This window comes from Macrobrachium nipponense, chromosome 2 (assembly GCF_015104395.2).
Source record: "Macrobrachium nipponense isolate FS-2020 chromosome 2, ASM1510439v2, whole genome shotgun sequence".
NCBI classification, from domain to species: Eukaryota; Metazoa; Arthropoda; class Malacostraca; order Decapoda; family Palaemonidae; genus Macrobrachium; species Macrobrachium nipponense.
This window is the reverse complement of record NC_087201.1, coordinates 102,081,773-102,103,475: the sequence shown is the minus strand read 5'-3', so window position 1 is coordinate 102,103,475 and position 21,703 is coordinate 102,081,773. Positions and strand designations below refer to the sequence as shown.

Here is a 21,703-nt window from a genome sequence, read left to right as displayed (position 1 = left end):
GGTCAGATGCGACTTTTCGAGATTGACTAGAAGTCCAGGGACTTTCGCCAAGGCCAACGTGAAGTGAAGGTCCTTCAGACACCTTTCTTCTGACGATGCTCTGATAAGCCAATCGTCGAGATACAGGGCCAATCTCTTATTCCTGCAGAATGTAACCATCTCGCTACGTCTCATGAGCATGGTAAATACCATCGGAGCCGTGCTTAAACCGAAACAAAGGGCTCGGAAATTGCCAAACTTTGTCCCTTAGCACAAACCTCAGAAACTTCTTGAAAGAGGGTGGATAGGCACGTGAAAGTATGCGTCCTGTAGTCCAAGGACACCATCCAAAAGTCGCCCGGTCTTAGGGCTCCTAGAACCGACTGAGGTGTTTCCATCTTGAATTTTTCTTTTCTACGAAAAGATTCAGGCTGCTTACGTCCAAGACTGGACGCCACCCCGACGACTGTTTTGGTACCAGGAAAAACAAAGTCTGTTGTAGTATCCTGGTGACCCCAGGTCTAAGGACCTGCTCACCGCTCTTTTTCGTGATCATTTGTTCCAAAAGATCTAAAAGAACCCTGCTGTTTCTCCCCTTGATACGACGGGGAAAGATCTCTGGGAGTCGTTGAAAGAGGAGGAGGGTCTACAAAGGGGATCTTGTACCCCTGTTCTACTATCTTGAGGGACCACGCATCTGTATCTCTCTCTCTCTCCACGCCCCCGCAAAGAACTTTAGCCTGGCTCCGACAGGCATCTGAAGGACTTTCGTCTCATTTAGAGGATTTAGGTTTGAAGGAACCTCTTCCTCTTGCAAGTCCTCTCCCTCGAGGAGCAGCTCTCGAGGGAGGAGCGCTACGAAAGGGTTTAACCTTCCTAGGAGGTCGTCCAGACGACGACGTGATAGGGACTGCAGGACGTCTAGAAAGACTGGGCCAAGAGATCCTGGGTAGCCTTCTCTTGTAGGCTCACTGCCAGGTCCCTTACCATAGCCTGGGGGAAGAGATGGCTCGAAAGAGGTGCAAAGAGAAGCTCTGCTTTCTGCGATGCAGAAACAAGACTTCGCTGTGAAATTGCATAAGAGCGCTCTCTTCTTGAGGAAAGCAGTGCCGAAATGAGACACTAACTCTTCCGAACCATCCCTGACGGCCTTGTCCATGCATGACAACACATTGGACAGCTCCCCCAGACTCAAAGAATCAGGACTCCTCGATTGAAGATCCAGGACTCCTAGGCACCAGTCTAGGAAGTTAAAGACTTCCAGAGTCTTTAACAGACCTTTCATGTGATGGTCGATCTCCGTTGGTGTCCAAGAAATCTTTATCGCGGACGACAAAGGGATCCTTTTCCTGGGGCGTTCTAACCAGACTAGCAAAGTCCCCTTGGGAAGAAGACGGGATCTTAATTCCTACTTCCGATTTGGTCTCATACCAAATGTCCGCCTCTCCCACTAAGTCTAGAGGGAGGCAGGGCGAAAGTCGACTTGCCCTGATCCTTCCGACGTTCCATCCAGTCCTGCAATTTCTTGAATGCTCTCTTAGTGGACAAGGAAGTCTTCATCTCCACCACTTCCGAAACCTTGCCCGACTTCGAAGACGAAAACTGAGAGGGCGGAGACTTAGGAGCTGCAGGCTGGAACTTCTCCCCAAACAAGGAACGTAAAAGTCGTACCAGCACCTTGTAGTCGGAAACCGACGAAACTGACGGCTGTTTCTTCGTCCCCAACTGAGTCAGCCGGCGACTACTATGTTCTCCCTTCCTCCCGAAGAGGCAAAGGGAGATTAGAAACCTCTGGACGAGGGCGTGCGCCCCACGGGTCTAGCCTTCAACAAAGGCTTTCGAGGAAGACTAACATCCGCCTCTTCAAGGCGACCGACCTTCCGTCGATCTTTAGAGCTCGAACCACGAAGAGCGTCCTGACCTCGCTGCGCGTCAAGAGAGGAAACTCCAAGTCTCTCTGAGGAGCGTCCTTACGTTTGACGCTCAAGCGTCCAGCTTTCGCTTTCAAAGCGTCCTTCTGAGCGCTCTCAAAAGCCTTCTCCACAGGCAAAGCGTCAACAAAGCAACCCGACGAGCGTCTTCAAAAGCGTCCTGCCGAGCGTCTTCAAACGCGTGCTCCAAGGCGTCCTGTCGAGCGTCCTCCAAAGCGTCCCGACGTGCGGGCGGAGACAGCGATGAACGAGGAGACAGAGAAGGAGACTGCCTCGTCCTCTTGACAGGCAGTCTAGCGTCCTTCCTTCGCTTAGGCTCAACTGCTGCTGGGCGAGTCTTCCGAGCCATTAAGGTCGACAATTGGTCTTGAAGCGACGCAAGAATACTCTTCGTAGGTGAAGAACCGAGAGGAGGTGAAGGGCTGCGCTTGCGAGAAGACGAGGGGCGGGGGGACGCCTCCTTCCTTCTCACAGGAACAGCAACCTGCCTCTCCGAGGCGCGAGAGAAGCGTTCTCAGCGTCGTCCTCGGACGAACGTCCTACCTCTCTTCTGTGGAGGAAACGCGTCATACGACGCAGGCGAAGACCGCAACGAGAGCGGAGAGAGGGGACGCAAAGCGTCCTACCCTAGGAAAAGTCCTTTTCAACGGGACGCGAGTCACTTCCGAGAGCCCTCCAACCCCTTGGCGCGGGGAGGGCGCCTCGGAGGACGAAAACAGTCCTTTAGGATGCGAGCCTGAGCACGCTCCTTGGCAGCCTGGGAAGTAGCAACAGGTCCTGCCGAAGGGACGCCAGATCGGTGGGGAGCCCCCGTAACCCTCTTGCGGCTTTCGACATGCCCACTCCCTGAGGTCTGGGAGTCCGACAGAGGTCTAGACCTAGAGCATTATGGGGCCGATCTGACGCCCCCTCCACAACACTAGGGGCACGATCACACTTTGAATCGAGCCGTTTTCAAGGGCCAACACTTTGGACTCTAGAGTGCGCAATGACTCTAGAATCAGAGAAAGGGCATTACCTTCTCCAGACACAGAACTAGGGCCCTCAGGCAACAACACAGGATTAGGTGAAGCAAATTCTACTGGTGTTAATATAGGAGAAATGTTACTTCCCTTACCTTTCGTAGAACCGCTTTTAGAGGAAGACCTCCTGATCCTATCGCGCTCCAACTTACGCCGATAGGATTCATACACCTTCCATTCATCCTCAGTCAAACTTTTGCATTCAATGCAACGATCAACCAGCAAACAAACATGCCCCCTACACCCCATACATACTGTGTGGGGGTCTACCGATGCTTTCGGTAGCCTCACCTTGCAATCACTCCTCACACACACTCTGAAGCTCACTGAACTTGATCCCGACATCACGTTCATATAAAAGCCAATCCAAAATCCAAAAACAGTCCACTATCGCGTATGCCAATCCAACAATCCAGAGTCAAAACCAAAAGTCAATCCAGATACTTATAACGAGTTAAATCCAAAAATCCTGGGCGGAGGTCTGTAAACAGGTGTTTACCGACCGGCGACAGAAAAAATATGAATAGAAAATGGGAATGGTTCCTGATATCCGCCTCCCAGCGGCGGGAATGGGTACTACCACCTGGCCGCCCACTGCGTGTGCCGCGAGTTTTGAAATTCTGTCGGACTTCGGAGAATACAGCTATATATATATCTGCCAAGTAAGTCTCATGAACAAAATATAATTTACTGGTGTGTTTTTGGAGGGCTTGGAACGGATTAGCCATTTTACATGTAAAATGTGTTCCAAGATACGAAAAACTCATAATACGAAGGCCGCCTCGGAATGGATTAATTTCGTATCTCGAGGTACCACTGTATTAGTTTATGCTAACTAGAAGCAAGAAAAGTCACAGATTTGAATTAAATATGGCAAAATAAACTCATATTTGCCATCAGCTGATTTCCAAACCAAAACATTATGCTATTATTTTATAATACAATAATATGAGAATTACATATATTATTGGATACTGTAAAATAATGTATAAATTTTTAAAAGATTCATGTGTGTTATGTTTGTAATTATATGTAGCTATCAGCAGCCTGACATGGCTCAATTAAACCTCCAAAATTGGCTTATATTAATAATTACTGTACCATACAACATACCATACATGTTGTATAGAGTATACTATAGGCTAGGCTACTGTATTCCTATGTACTTATAAGATATACCATAGTATATGCTAGGCTAGAATACCTTTACTATGTAGGTCAGACAAAAAAGCAAAACAAAAGATTACGCAAAGTCTTTCGCTTTATTAATAAATAAATAAATACATACAGTGCCGTCGTCTGCAGCGCTGATGCATGGGTGATTTGAAAACAAAGCTTGGGCACCAATTCATGTTAAATCGAAATTTTCACGCTTTTGAAACATTTAAAAATATTTTCTAGCTCACGTTAAATCGAACGTGCGTTAATTAAACACTTCAACTGAGAGGTGACTGTATACCATAATGATGTTAATATTAGGTATAAATGTGAAAAAACACAAAACATTAAAATTTACCTTCTGTCCATACACATGTCCATTTGGTAGCATGAGAGGTTGATTATTTTCATTGAGTTGTTCTCCACTAATATGGCACACTAAGCGGGACTGCGAGCAATGTGCAAATGGCAGTGGTGAAGCAAGAGCATTCAAAGCAGGCTGACAAACAGGGCAATCAGGATTATGACCAGTTGCACCCTGTAATAAAAATGGTATAACATTAACCAAAGCATTATACTTCTATTATAAATCACATGGAAATATCAAATATACAATAAATAGTATTACGTATGTATTTCAACAACAACCCACGACTTATCACTAAAAGTGTGGAAACAACTTGCTCCTAAAGTTTTAAAAAGAAAGAAAAGTGGCAGTCAAGCAGCTATATATTTACTATTGTTCAGGACCCTCTAAACATCTGGCCGAGTATGATTTTTTTTTACCAGAAATCTTCCCGAGTATAATCTTTTTTCCTTAGATTGCCTTTATTTTTTCACCCTTCATTAATCCTTTGCTCATAACTTCCCAACTAACCTAATCTGAATTAACTGGGTGTGGAGAGGCGCCCAGCCTATCGTCTCGAACCTCTTCCTCTGTTCCTATTTCCTCTACCTCCTGAAGATCAGTTCTGAAAGGGCCATTGAGGTGGTTTCTTTCCTCTAAAAGCCGACTGAGTAGTTTTAGCGGCAGGAGGGGGTCTCACAGTCTTCTTTTGAGGATTTTGTTGAATTCCTACAGACTTATAAACTACCTGCTAAACTGGTCTGTCATTGGTATCAAACCGTTGTTTATCAATAGCGGCTTCCAGTGTGTCCTTAGGTAATAGAAATTCAGACTCTACAATATCCCCATTACGAAGAGATAATAAAGAGTCTACATCCACTGCACGACTTAACTTAGCTAGAGCTGTATCCCTTCATCAACAGGATATTAGCTCAAACATCAACGCTCAAGTTGGTTGAGTATGAGATAGCTTTAGACCTAGACTGAAGCAGTCTGACAAAAACTGACTCATCCACTGACTTCCTTGTTGAACCAGAAGAGGTAATTCTAGCTACTGCCAATGACTATAAATCCAGCAAGAAGATCTCTGGAATATGGAAGAGGCTGTTGAATTCATTGTAGCAGCCTCTTGACAAGTGAAGGACATTCCATTTGGACTTGGACTAAGGTCAAACCTGGTCTTAAAACGAACAACATCTGGGTTGATATGTCTATTCAACAAAGGAATAACCTGTGTTGAATAATATTTTCTATGTCTTGGAAGAGGGGGAGGGAGAAACTTTAACATCTGTTTGATCGTAAAGAGTTATTACGTCTTGAAACCAGTGCATTAACATCGTGGAGAACAGATTCTGCATGACTGAGCACAGTATCTCATAAATAAGAGACATTAACATCTTTCATCAGTCCTAAAAGAGCTTCTACCCCAGTAGGAGCAATCATGGTAGGAGTTTCAGTCCTCCTCAAAAGGTTATTGAACTGATGAATCAGATCAATAACTTTTGCATAAGAGGAAAGAAACTCCTGATTCTCTACCTCTTCCACTTCCAGCATATTCTGTTCAGCTGCAGCGGAAGGTATAGGGAAGTCATGACCACCAGCTTTTTCGGCTAAATCACAGATATCCCAACCGCTCAGTCCTGCAGCCAAAGCATCTACCTCACCTGATGGCCATCTTGATATAACATATATTTTCCCATATAAGACAACCTTTAAATCCTAAAATTCACCCCCAAAAATTGGGGGTCGTCTTATGCTACAATTCTAAAAATCAATCCTAAAATTCACCCCTAAAAATTGGGGGTCGTCTTATACTACAACTCAAATCACACCTTGAATTCTAGGATATTTTTGGTAGGCTAGCCTCAGCCTTGGTGCTATAGAGTAATCACCAACATGCATGAAGATTCACTTTATGAAATAAACTGGTAATAAAGGTAATAAAACCATAAGCTTTTTGTAACTCTTAAGAACAATTCAGTCATATGAACAATAATTGTATAAGATAATTATTGTTCATTATTGTATTGTTATTAGCGGTTATTTGAGAATGACGATGAAATGTAAACAAAACAATGGTTTCCCTTTTAGGCAATGTATGTATGAAAAACAGATATAGAATCAAGCATTATTAACCTAGCTTTGATAATTTACTTAAAGCGGATGTACATATTTCTGAATTAAGTTTCCATTCAGCAACTAAAGACAGTGATGTTATCAGCAAAATGTGACCAGCTGATTATTTTCAAATGTAAACAAAAACCATGCAAATGGCACATCATTGCTCTGTTCATATATTGTAACACAATAATATATGCAATATGATTGCAGTAAAACATGCAACTATTATTCGAGTTTTGCAAGTGGATATCTATCAGTGTAACCTAACCATGGCAATAATAGTCTCTCTCTCTCTCTCTCTCTCTCTCTCTCTCTCTCTCTCTCTCTCTCTCTCTCTCTCTCTCTCTCTCTCTCTTCTCACCTGTAATATTAATGATACGCCTCCATCCTCCATTAAAAATTCCAGTTTTGAGAATCCTGGATGAAGCAATTATTGTTAGCATATATTAACATAAACCGAATTGAGACCAGCTGATTGCTGACATCTTTACTGTATCTATTGAGCTTTTCTCTCAGTTAAATTTGTCAAGTTGTTAAACTCTGACGATTCTCAATGGTGGCCTCCACAAGTATAAATAAAATAAATTTTTTTTCATCCCTCAAGCAATGGAATCTCTAAGAATAAATACAAGTATATTAAAGCTGTACTTAGGAAGCAGACCCTCTCTCAAGCATACTTTATTAAAAGTAATGGCTACTTCAGCAACGTTACACTTGTAGAGATTCTTCTCTATTTTGCAAATAGCGGCTTTTTCCGTGCCACTTAAACATGTTAGTAGAGCGCCTATAGAGGTCATGGTAAAATACAGGGTCAAAATAGGTGTATATATTTGAATTTTACAGATAAACTATGATCCATAGTCATCAAAGTCATAACAATTTTTTCTCTCTCTCTCTCCTCTCTCTCTCTCTCTCTCTCTCTCTCTATCTCTCTCTTCCTCTCCTCATCTTCTCTCTCTCGTCTAAATCTGCTCCTCTCCTCTCTCTCCATTTTCTCTCTCTCGTCTCTCTCTCTCTCTCTCTCTCTCTTCTCTCTCTCTCTCTCTCTCTCTCTTAAAGCGAGCTTTCATCTGGAGCTGCCAGACATCCTCGGCTGGGAAGCTTAGGGTGGACTGATCTTGTGCGGTGTCCGTCCTCGTTATAATCTGTGTTGACAGCAGGGGGTCTGCCCCATGCTTTGTTTTCATTGGTTGCCTGACCCAGGTCTCAAGCCACTTTCTTCGAGCCAATGATTGCGTTGCAGCATATCCTGCAGCCATCTGGACCTCCTAGGCTGCGCTGTAACGTTGATGGGCGTTGTGCTACGCTGTGGGACATCACGGCTACTTTGATTTCCATCGGCTGCAGGAGTACCTCGTTCGGGGGCGTTGTGTTCCATAGAGTTGTCATGATCGGTGGTGTCATTGTTGGTGGCATGTCTTCTCATACTCGCAGTATACATGCCCAGTCCGCAAATGCAGCGGCGCCTACGTAGGTATGACTACCATGCGACTGTCGAAGAGACTCTCGTGCCACGCCCAAGAGGGGGCTATAAAGAATCACGCCCGCACCAAACATCAGGAGGCCATTTCCCTTGATGTCATCATACAGAACACGAAGATCAACAGGAAAGCCCCTGATGCCCGTCAGTTGCGCCTGCTGGAGGCGCTCCTTTTCCAGCAAATAAAACCTACACTGAATATGGTGCAGGAAGAATTTCTCCTCCCTACGAGTATGAGAAGACATGCCACCAAAAATGACAAATCTATGGAACACAACGCCCCCGAATGAGGTACTCCTGCAGCCGATGGAAATCAAAGTAGCCGTGACGTCCCACAGCGTAGCACATCGCCCATCAACATTACAGCGCCGCTCAGGAGGTCCAGGTGGCTGCAGGATATGCTGCAACGCAATCATCAGCTCGAAGAAAGTGGCTTGAGACCTGGGTCAGGCAACCAATGAAAACAAAGCATGGGGCAGACCCCTGCTTGGTCAACCCACAAGATAAATAACGAGGACGGACACTGCACCAAGATCAGTCCACCCTCAGCTTCCCCAGCCCGAGGATGTCTGGCAGCTCCAGACGAAAGCTCGCTTTAAGAAAGAGAGAGAGCGAGAGAGAGAGAGAGAGAGAGAGAGAGAAAATCGTTAATGACTTTGATGACAATGGTATCATAAGTTTTATCTGCTGTAAAATTCAAATATATACACCTATTTTGACCCTGTATTTTACCATGAACCTCTATAGGCACTCTACTAGCCTGTTTAAGTGGCACGGAAAAAGCCGCTATTCGCAAAATAGAGAAGAATCTCTACAAGTATATTAAAGCTGCACGTTATAGCCAAGGCTGAATGTAAACTAATACATGGGCCAGGGGGAAGTGTTGTTCGGAACTGGAGAAAGAAATCACACCCAATGCTTATACGAGTCAGTAATATGTGCAGATTTTTACAAAACTTCACCAATTTACGATAACAGGTATCTCTGAATTATATCTCGAATTATATCTCTTCTAACAAATAATGGCACTGTAGATATCGATAGTACTCAAATCAGCTGAGATTTTGAGAATGTAAACAATATCAAATGCAAATGATATACATGATGTTTATATTCTCTAATATAGTAACAATGATAATTAATAATACTGTAATTGGGTACAACGAGCAAAACAACCTGAAAGTCATTTTTATCATAAATATACGTAGTTGTACTTTTTAATTTCTGCAAATAATCACTTATAAAAAAAAATTGGTTTTATAATTTAGAAGTGGTCCAATACTACAGATATGAGATAAATTTGTGAAAATTTGCCATGATGTTTTACCTTGCCTTATCTAAAGGTCATCTTATATGCAGAAATATATGGTACATACTGGGTGAACCTTTTGTTAGAGGCACATAGGATCGAATTTTATCACAACTTAATTTCAGTAAGCGTAGAGAATTACAGAATCATGATTAATATCCTCTTCGATTCTTATGTCGCCTGACAATCTTACAAATAGCTCCGTTTCCCACTTCTTTGTTAGTAGCTTATTACCAGTAATATCGAATTTTCTTTGGGATTCGTATTGATATCTGTTAATATGGATATTTTTACAGTCGTCAGAGACCTGGATAGGTTCACTCATTGTTATAATGTCCTGGATAAAAAAGTTGGTACAGCTGACTCTTTTGAATTCCATAATATATCAGCAAATTCATGTGGGTTAAATCCAGTCCTTAACCCTTAAACGCCGACTGGACGTATTTTACGTCAACATTTTTTCTCTCTCGGGTGCCGACTGGACGTATTTTACGTCGACATACAAAAGTTTTTTTTTAAATTTGTGGAAAAATACTTATAGGCCTACCAGCCTAAAACTTTTGAATAACGCGCCTTGGGGGATGCTGGGAGTTCACGGATCAAGGCCTTGTTTTGTTTTGAAGCGTGACCCAAGTGCGCATGCGCGATATCCCTTCTTCTCGCTCCAGCCAGCATCAGTAGCGCATCATCCGAGAGCGATCTTTCGTCAGAAGCGTGTTTTTCTGGACTTGTGCGAGACTTAGAGCATTTGTGTTGCTACAGGACATTCCTAGATATGTCTCAACGACGTGTGGACCGAGAAAGGCGCGTTTTACCCGTCGGAAGGGATCGTGTAAGGCGAGTTTTGGACCTGGATGCTGGCGAGGGGCCAAGCACCCAGCATGACCCCGCGCCTCAAGGCCGTTCTGTGCGGCCACGTGTGGCTGAAAGTGTTTTAGGAACACAGCGTATGCCTTTGGTTACCCCTATACATATATTATATATATATATATATATATATATATATATATATATATATATATATATATCTATATATATATATATATATATATCTATATATGTATGTATGTATGTATGTATGTATGTATGCATGTATGTATGTATGTATGTATGTATGTATTGTATGTATGTATGTATGTATGTAGTATGTATATATGTATATGTATATATTATATACATATATGTATGTGTATATGCATATATATATATATATATATATATATAATATATATATATATATATATATATATCTTATATATATATATATATTATATATATCTATATATATATATCTATATATATATATATATATATATATATATATATATATATATATTATATATATATATGATATATGTTATATATACATATATATATATATATATATATATATATATATATATATATATATATATATATGTATGTATATGTGTGTATATATAATATATATATATAATATATATATATATATATATATAATATATATATATTATATATATATATATATATTATATATGTATATATGTATGTATGTATGTATGTATGTATGTAGTATGTATGTAGTATGTATGTATGTATATATGTATATGTATGGTATGTATTATATGTATATATTATATTTATATATTATGTATCAGTTCAAGCTACAAATGTCCTTTAATATCTAAATTCACTTTACCTCCCAAATGATATATTTTCATATATGTACCGAAGGGGAATTTTTTAGTTGATAATAATTTCGTCCCCCCATGGGATCGAACCACCGTCCGAGTGGACGGGGACGAAATCAGGACAGTTAGTGACGCTATCCAATCAGCCAACAGAGACGCTATAAGTTCATATCGATTCTGACCTTACAAATCACCCTCGATCTCGGTGCTTTCGTAATTAGAATCGATATGAAACCCCGTCTACCATGTTAGCCAATTCGAGCGTTTGACAGCACGTAGCCTTTTGTTATGAATAATTATCACATCGAACCGTGATCCATTTATATATCAATTCAAGCTACAAATGTCCTTTAATATCTAAATTCACTTTACCTCCCAAATGATATATTTTCATATATGTACCGAAGGGGAATTTTTTAGTTGATAATAATTTCGTCCCCCCATGGTTTCTGAAAGTCGACTTTCAGAAACTTATTGTCATGCAGGACTCGGATCACTATATGGTTAGTCTCGATGTAGACTCTTTATTTACCAATGTACCTTTAGAAGAGACAATTAACATTATTTTAGAGTTTTTTTTAAATGCTGATGACACTTTCCAGGTTGTTTTAATAGAAATTTTGTTGAAGCAATTATTGGAACTTGCTGTGCAAGATTCCGCTTTCGTTTTTAATGGTCTTCTGTACTCGCAGGTCGAGGGCGTGGCCATGGGGTGCCCTTGAGCCCCGATTTTTGCCAATGTGTTTATGGATTTTTTAGAGAAAAAAATTTTTAGCCGAATGCCCAAGTTCTTTTAAACCAACTTTTTACAAGAGATATGTAGATGATACTTTTATTTTACTTAGACATGCATGGCAGGCTGATGCCTTTTTGGAGTTCGTGAATACTCAGCACAGTAACATAAACTTTACCATAGAAACTGAAAAAGATAACTGCTTACCTTTCTTAGATATCAAGATAACCAGAGATAATAATAAGTTTAATACTTCTGTCTATAGGAAGCACACCTTCACTGGAATGGGGAATAATTTTTATAGTTCGTGCTTCATAAATTTTAAATTTTATGCCATCTCCACTTTGGTCTTTAGAGCACTTAGGTATGCTTCTGATTGGAAATCTTTCCACACTGAAATTGAATTTTTACAAGATTATTTTTTAACTAACTCGTACCCTACGGAGGTATTTTATAAAAGGTGGTAAACAAATTACTTAACTTAAACTTCACGGAAAATACCCCTTCATTTGATGTACCAAAATTACCCATATACGCACTATTCCATATTTTTTCAAAAATAAATTAGGAGACCGTATCAAGAAATTATTGAAAGAGAGTTCGGAAGCCTCAAAGTTAATTTAATACCTGTTAATCCTCTCAAAATAAGCTCACTTCTTGGTCATAAAGAGAATTTGCAACCGTTTATGCGATCCAATATTATTTACAAATTTGCTTGCCCGGGGTGTCCCGGTACTTACGTTGGATCGATGAAACGCTTGTTGCAAGTTCGATATTCCAGTCATTTGGGAGTAAGCTACAGAACTGGCCAGAGGATAACCAATCCTGAACTTTCTAATATAAGAAATCATGGCAGCTCTTTGTAAAATTGAAATTAACAAAAAAACATTTTTCGATAATTGACGATACCAAGCATAGCCAATATATAACGACACTTGAGTCTTTACATATCAAGCACCTCGTTCCTTCCCTCAATTCTAGTCAATCCTCTACTCAACTTTTCTTAGCGTAGTCGAGATCTGGGCAAACGGTGGTCCTACAGCCATTCCTTTCTTGTCCTTCGCTTTATTAAGGTTAATATTCCTTTTTAATGCTAAATTTCTACAATTTTAATGTCACCTTCTAAATAATTTTAGTATGTTTAGCTTTTAACTATAATTTTTATGAATAACTTTAGTATTTTATGGTTTCCTTTTAAAATAGCATGTAAACTTTAATTATATTTTTTATAAATGTGAATTGATTTTACATTACAGACTGATGATGTGTCAGGATGACACAAAACGTATCTCATAATAAACTCCTTAACTGATCTACTGAGTTTCGGTAACCCTCTGATGTCTACATGTTCGCACCTTTTGATGTCCACACACCTCCGAGATGTTCCGTCTGTTGTTTGCCTTCCTGTTTATCTTCAAGCTCCGCCTACGTAGGATTCAAAATTTTGCCCAGATCTTGAACAACTGTTATCCCTTGGAGATACTTCAACTTTCGAGGAATCTTGAGAAAACTACACTAAAACTTGAGAAGTCCAGATGTGATGTCGAGTTCCTGCAGTATTGTCAGATCAACGGAGTGTACCCCAGATTCCTTCGCTTCAAACTATACAAGACTGCCCTTTACAACACCGAATTCTACCAAAATGCATCCAAAGAAATCGATCTTAAATTGCGTACCGTTGAAAAATTAAATGCTGACTGTCACAATCTACAAACTGCATTATTTAATAATATGTCATTTTTAGATAAGATTTTGTACAAAAAGTTATTTCGTGAATTTATCAACAACTTTATCAGCAATGTACATGCCCGCCACCAAAGAAAACTTGAAGCACTGGGTGTTCATATTCCTAATTTTAGCTCTAGAAATAGTTGTATTTTTAATATGTCTAGCTATATTTTATCAAAAAGGGAAGAATTTATTCTGTCTTTTGGTCTGGACTTCTGCCTTCCGTCCTATAGACCAGGTTTTGCTCATTTTTATTTTCCGTTCGAGGTCTTGTTTCAGAGACTCAAGGGTCTTAACTTAACTGACAATTTGAGTAACTTGCAACAGAGAATGTCAACTGCTTTGCATGACACATATGAGAGCGCTAAGGTAAAGTGGACACTTTTTTCAAAAGAGAGGATATGAAAATACTCAAGTCCTTGAAAGAGCAGAAGATATTATAATATGCAGAACTGATAAAGGAGGTAAATGTGTGGTTATCCTACAATAAAACAAGACTACGTAAACAAGGTTATAACAATACTTTCTGATACTTCTCTAAATTTAAATATTTAGGTGAACCAAGCTTTTTAGAAATCTTTAAACGAGAAGATAAAATTAACAGATTCTTGAGGAAACTAAAAAATCAGAAAATCATAACGGAAGAAACGTATCAAAAACTTTTTGTTACAGGGTCATCCTTTAGCGTTTTATATGGTCTCCCAAAAATTCACAAAGAGGGCTGTCCTATCCGACCAATAGTTTCTTCTTATAATAGCCCAACATACAATCTCTCTAAATACATTGTTACGTTACTTAATGAACTCCCTCAACCTGAACATACAATAAAAAAGGTGGCTTCGACTTTCAGAAACTTATTGTCATGCAGGACTCGGATCATATGGTTAGTCTCGATGAAGACTCTTTATTTACCAATGTACCTTTAGAAGAGACAATTAACATTATTTTAGACAGAGTTTTTTTAAATGCTGATGACACTTTCCACGGTTTTAATAGAAATTTGTTTAAGCAATTATTGGAACTTGCTGTGCAAGATTCCGCTTTCGTTTTTAATGGTCTTCTGTACTCGCAGGTCGAGGGCGTGGCCATGGGGTGCCCTTTAGCCCCGATTTTTGCCAATGTGTTTATGGATTTTTTAGAGAAAAATTTTTTAGCCGATGCCCCAAGTTCTTTTAAAAACCACTTTTTACAAGAGTATGTAGATGATACTTTTATTTTTACTTAGACATGCATGGCAGGCTGATGCCTTTTTGGAGTTCGTGAATACTCAGCACAGTAACATAAACTTTACCATAGAAACTGAAAAAGATAACTGCTTACCTTTCTTAGATATCAAGATAACCAGAGATAATAATAAGTTTAATACTTCTGTCTATAGGAAGCACACCTTCACTGGAATGGGGAATAACTTTTATAGTTCGTGCTTCATAAATTTTAAATTTTATGCCATCTCCACTTTGGTCTTTAGAGCACTTAGGTATGCTTCTGATTGGAAATCTTTCCACACTGAAATTGAATTTTTACAAGATTATTTTTTAACTAACTCGTACCCTACGGAGGTATTTTATAAAATGGTAAACAAATTACTTAACTTAAACTTCACGGAAAATACCCCTTCATTTGATGTACCAAAATTACCCATATACGCCACTATTCCATATTTTTTCAAAAATAAATTAGGAGACCGTATCAAGAAAATTATTGAAAGAGAGTTCGGAAGCCTCAAAGTTAATTTAATACCTGTTAATCCTCTCAAAATAAGCTCACTTCTTGGTCATAAAGAGAATTTGCAACAAGTTTATGCGATCCAATATTATTTACAAATTTACTTGCCCGGGTGTCCCGGTACTTACGTTGGATCGACGAAACGCTTGTTGCAAGTTCGATATTCCAGTCATTTGGGAGTAAGCTACAGAACTGGCCAGAGGATAACCAATCCTGAACTTTCTAATATAAGAAATCATGCAGCTCTTTTTAAATTGAAATTAACAAAAAACATTTTTCGATAATTGACAATACCAAGCATAGCCAATATATAACGACACTTGAGTCTTTACATATCAAGCACCTCGTTCCTTCCCTCAATTCTAGTCAATCCTCTACTCAACTTTTCTTAGCGTAGTCGAGATCTGGGCAAACGGCGGTCCTACAGCCATTCCTTTCTTGTCCTTCACTTTATTAAGGTTAATATTCCTTTTTAATGCTAAATTTCGACAATTTTAATGTCACCTTCTAAATAATTTTAGTATGTTTAGCTTTTAACTATAATATGAATAACGTTTAGTATTTTATGGTTTCCTTTTAAAATAGCATGTAAACTTTAATTATATTTTTTATAAATGTGAATTGATTTTACATTACAGACTGATGATGTGTCAGGATGACACAAAACGTATCTCATAATAAACTCCTTAACTGATCTACTGAGTTTCGGTAACCCTCTGATGTCTACATGTTCGCACCTTTTGATGTATGTATATATTTATATATATATATATATATATATATATATATATGTGTGTGTGTGTGTGTATATATGTATAGTATATATATATATTATATACATATACATATACATACATGTGTGTGTGTGTGTATATACAAGTTTGCAACTTTTCAGCCCTGTGGTTGGCTGATGAACAGCCAATCAGGAACGTCATATGGGACGGGGCTGGGCACCAGATGCACGGCTGTTATGAATTAATTATAGTACCCCTTAAAGATAAGACCCCATTTCTCCTAGGTATAAATGTGCAATAGAGCTTGTAAAGAGAAGTTTAAAACTGACCCTACATGATAGAACTTTGCAAAAAGGTGATTAGATAGAAAGTATACCATTCAACAGGCACAAAGACTGGTACCAGGTAATATGAATTTTGCTGTATCTCATTCAACTCTCATTGGGACTGATGGATTTAAAGGTAAATTATGAGTTTCTACTCCATGAAGCCAAGAAACTTATAAAAGCACCTACCCGATAACAGTGAGGAGTCTTGAGTGCTGAGAGTCCTGCCTGAACTACAACCGAGAATGCAGACTGTGATGACAGTTGATACAACTTGAGATTTTCAGCCCTGAACTGTTCAATCAATTCATCCCATCGAACATCTGACAGGAGCTCATTATAGGGACTTACATCTATGTTAAAATAAAAGAACAAATGCAATGATAAACTGAAAATGTATACTATACATAGCATAATGCCTACAGCATTAACTTTTAACTAGAAACTCAAATGTCTGACATACAATTACAAACAATTAAACTTACTATAAAGAAATAAGATACCAAAGAAAGGTGACTGACTGATGTGGTATCTACTGAAGCATTGCATTTACATCACTGGTATGACACTTCCACTAAATCATACAAAGCTAACTGAAATCATATGTGAAAAATGCTAGGTAAATATTGTTGGAGTACAGTGAATTTGCAGTAAGCAGTGGAATGCAACAAGGGGATATTATTTTTCATGCATTTTGCCCTTGTCATAGGTTTTATAATGACAAAGTGGTCACAGATGGGACAGAGGATTTAGACTTAGAATATGCAGTCAGTCATTTTGAATCAATAAAACATCAGTACACTATTTCCAATGGCTGCTTTAAAAAATGTACCAGGAATCTATAGAGTATTGGGAGTCAAAAACATCTTGGAAAAATACAGATGATAAGGGCAGAGTATACACAAAAAGATGAAACATCATTAAATGGAGAAAGGATGAATGAGGATGAACCTTCCAATATTTAATAACAATGACATCCAATATAGTTCATTCTTTTGAACTGGTATTTAGCAAGACTAGAAGAGCCAAATAAAACAACGTCCAGGCTGAGCAAGATTTGGAAATCACACAAGACTAAAATTGTAAACAAAATGACAAATTTTTCAATCAATTGTATTTTTGCATAGCTAACAACCTGAGGTCTAACAATAGGATAATTTTAATTTTCTAGCGCCAGCTGGAAACCAGTTATAAAACAATCAAAAGATTGTAAAGCAAGGAATCTGTGGCATCTGGCAACTCATGCATATATTGAGGTGGATGCTGGTCACCGACTGGGCTTGGAACCTCGTGAATCACCAGTCTTTCTTCCAACTCAGGATATGAGAGGGGTGGCTAGCGGTGGGCAGTAATAGACTTATACTTCGAGGGAGGTACAAGTACCATGTACGGGCTGGGGTTCAGCCCACCTGACCACCCTTCCTAGAAGATAAAGTTCTAAAGAAGGGGGTCTGAGCCATGAGAAAATAGATAAGCGAGTATCTAAAACTCAATCTTCTGGGATTAAACACAATGAGATGTCCAGATGTGGAAGGTAAAGAGAACTGTCTGTTCAAGCAACAAACCATGTACGTAGGCCACAGGGATTTGTTACTACTCCTCCCTCCCCTTGTCAGAGAGTGGAGTAAGTGCTACTGAGAAACAGATCTTCCTTTATTGTATAGGAACTCAAACCAAATAGTAAACTGCAACCAGTATTGCTGCCACAATCACCTTTATCAGACCAGTTCTAGCTTATGACCTGTCTTATTCTTCAACCCACCTGTAGGAAGAACAAAGGAGACAAGCCATCTCACCCATTCTCTCTTCCACACAATCATCTTGGGTAAGATGCAAACTGTCTCGCTAGGGGCACTGGATCAGCTACATTACTTGTTGGGTAGCCACCATCAGACCCAAGGAAAAAGTGTCCAAGAACCTGTGGGCAATGTCCTTCAGGAAAAGGAAGTGAATGTGGTCTGCTGAAGCCAGGAACCAGCATTCAAAATCCTATGAACAGATAAGTTCTTCTTAAATGTCAGAGAGGATCTCATTCCTCTGATGTCATCTACTATAGCCAGCACACTCTGTGACAGAGCTAAAGGTGAGGAGTATGCCTGCTTAATCACCTCATACAGCCAGAATGATATAGAGTTCTTGGAAAATTCCACTCCGGACCAGCCAGTACCAACAAAAAGTCTGCTATACTAGCTTTAGTGAAGAGTCCTTTTCAGATAATGGCACACAGCTCTGACAGGACAAAGCAAAAACTTCTGCGGATCACTATCCACAAACAGTCATGTAGTGAAAATGAGGCAAATCTGCTCTCATGAACCAAGGGATTCTGAGTCTTAGCTACGAATTTTGGGACAAATTCAAAAGCCACAGACCTCCAACCCCTGGAGTTTTTTAGTTTCATAACTCAGGCCATGAAGCTCTCCAAATGCAAAGCAAAAATGGGAATGTTGTTACGGCACTTCAAAACGAAAAGCTGAACACATGATTATGCTTTACAAAATGTATGTACGTATCCCACTTGAATATTGCAATATGATATGGTACCCACACTATCAAAGGATAGTTCCAACATATTGAGAGTGGTTACAAAGGGTCCTTTACAGCCTAGAATAGAAGTTAAGGATCTTGACTACTGGGAAAGACTAACAATTTTTAAAATTATATAGTCTAGAGAGGAGAAGAGAATGCTACAAGATAATACAGGCATGGAAACAGATAGAAGGCATTACTGAAAACATCATGGAGCTAGAAATATCAGAGAGCAAGCAGAAGTAGAGCAATAGTACCCAAAACTATACCGGAAAACTGAGGAAAGTGCACAGGACATTAATCTACTACACACCAGCATCGATATTTCAACGTCTATTCTATGAGTTACCAGCTCATCTGAGGAACATATCAGAAGTGAGCATAGATGTGTTTAAGAAGAAGCTTGACAAATATCTAAGCTGCATCCCAGACCATCCAAGATTGGAAGATGCATTAGCAATTCTCTGGTAGACATTAGAGGTGCCTCACACCGAGGGACCTGGGGCAACCCGAACAAGCTGTAAGGTCTGTAAGGTAACTCTCTCTGAGGAAGCCAAGGCCAACAGGGAGACTAAAGACAGAGTCAGATTCCTGATTGACAAATGACATAATGGTTTGACTGGAGCTTGAGTAAGACTATTCAGGACCAGAATAAGATCCCAAATTGCAGGTTTGAGTTCTCTTGGTGAACTGGATTGTTTTAAACTCCTGAACAACATCAAAATTTCTCAGGATGAAGAGATGTCCACTCCCTTCTGGCGCAGGACCAACGCAAAGGTGGCCCTGTAACCCCTGAAAGCCGAGACGGAAAGAGCTTTTTTGTTTCTGAGAAAGATTAGAAAATCCGCTATCTGCTCACAGAAGTTCTGAGTGGAGAGAAACACCGCTGATAACCCCAACCACAGTAGACAGTCTACTTACCATAGAAACCTCTGATGAAGGTCCAAGATAGCTGGACATCTGGCCTGCTGTTTTGCAAGAAAAACCTCTTGCTGTCAGGTGACATCTGACAGTCTCCAGCCATGAAGCGATAGAGATCTTACCGACTCGTGGAACCTTTCTACATGAGGTTGGCAAAGGAGGTTGTTCCATAGAGGAATTTCTCTCCGAACCACTGGCAGAAGATACAGAAGTTCTGGGAACCACTCTGCTTGTGGCCACAGAGGCACCACCAAGGTCATCCTAAGATTCCTGGAACTCATCACTCTGTTTAGGACCTGACAGATCAGGCAGAACAGAAGAAAGGTATAGTACACCTCGAGATTGTGCCAAAGATGCTGAGAGTGTCCTCTGCCAGAGGAAGACGATCCTGGACCACCAAGAAGTAGACCTCCAGCTTCCTGTTGAAGTGAGTGGCAAAGAGGTCTAACAAGGGTCTTCCCCAAAGAAGAAACGGCCTGTCAACTACATCCTGATGCAGAGACCACTCCGTATGTAGGACTTTACTCCGACAGCTTACCTTATCGGCCATTACATTTCTCCTGCCTGGAATGTATCTGGCCATGAGCTCCACTGAATTGTTGACCGCCCACTAAAGCATCTCAACTGTTAAAGAGTGGAGCTGGTGGCAGAAAGGAGTCGTCATCTCCAATGATCAATCCTGGGACTATGAATGAATAGAAGACCTCTAGCTTCTTTCGCAAAGAAGAGGTCTAACATAGGTCTTGAAGAATGGGAAAATCTTCTTGAAGAATCAAGAAGCAGAAGAACATTTGGGAATTTGAAGAGTATGCCCAAAAAATACATAAACTTAAACCAAGGCTAGGCCTAGGACCCATCCACCTGGGCTGGATAAATCCAGTAAGGCATATTCAAACTGGCTAGGCTAGGCTTAGAACTTAAGGACTTAAGCTCAACTAAAATATAAAATAAATCAGGTTCAACAAACTAGGGTAGGCCAGGCTAAGAACTAAACCACTTGCTAAACTAAGAACCCAACCACTAAGGCTAGGTTACGGTAGCTTTGAATTAGTTAGGCTAGGCTACAAACTCAACCACTTAGGCTAGGTTCAGGTAGCTATGAACTAGTTAAGCTAAGCTAAGAACTCAACCACTTGCTACGGTAAGAACCCAACCACCAAGACTAGGTTAAGGTAGCTTTGAATAGTCAGGCTAGGATAAGAACTCAACAACTTAGGCTAGGTTAAGACAGCTTTGAATAGGTTAAGAACTCAACCACTTGCTAGAATGAAGGAATCCATTGACTGGCATTTGCACAGATGTTCCAAATTACTGTTGGGTAGGTCGTCATCTCTTCCACCAGAACTATACTGTTGAATAATAAAATAACATCCTGGATTGCCCTTGAAAAGGAAGACACTGGAACATTGGCTGTGCTACAAACCACGTATGTGGACATGCAATGAACCATGTACGTAGGATGAACCACACACCTGATGTGTGATGAACTATGCACATGGACAACAATGGTCAAGTAATGGCATGGTTGAGTGATGAAACACATACAAGAAGGGTGAAGACATGTAAACAGCGGTCTGATGTAAAACAATCTACGAATGAACATCAGGGATATGACCACCCTTACCTAGTTGTCTCTCGACCCTTCACTCTGGAAGAAGCACAAAGTAGGACCACGATCATGTACACATTCGTGATGTGTACAACGATCCAAGTGAGAACACTCTTGCCAAGAAGTCTCTCAACTCGACTCTAGAAGATGAATGGTGAGAGTAGGACCTTCATCACGTACACAGACGTGCGATGAATCACAAACACAGCCGTAATATGTAGAATGATCCAAGTGAGACTGTCAGGGAGAAGATCATTCATTGCCTAGAAGTCTCTCAAACCCTGACTCTGGAAGACTACCAGCGACAGTAGGAATTCTATCATGTACACAGATGTGATATGTGGAACGATCCGAGTGAGAATGTCAGGGAGAAGATCACTCTTTG

At 40.0% G+C, this 21,703-nt stretch overlaps 2 protein-coding genes across 2 annotated transcripts in view; one reads left to right on the top strand and one right to left on the bottom strand.

Moving 5' to 3' along the window:
- The window catches only part of LOC135220856 (E3 ubiquitin-protein transferase MAEA-like), a 213,275-nt gene that overhangs the window by 169,017 nt on the left and 22,555 nt on the right, over nt 1–21,703 (top strand).
- Nucleotides 4,252–21,703, bottom strand: part of LOC135221579 (E3 ubiquitin-protein transferase MAEA-like) — a 35,580-nt gene continuing 18,128 nt past the window's right edge. Inside the window, exons 3-4 of the mRNA XM_064259268.1 lie at nt 16,452–16,615; nt 4,252–4,628 (exon numbers count right to left, since the gene is read on the bottom strand). Coding sequence (XP_064115338.1) covers nt 4,356–4,628; nt 16,452–16,615 — 437 coding nt within the window. The 3' untranslated portion in view covers nt 4,252–4,355. The remainder of the gene's footprint in view (nt 4,629–16,451; nt 16,616–21,703) is intronic.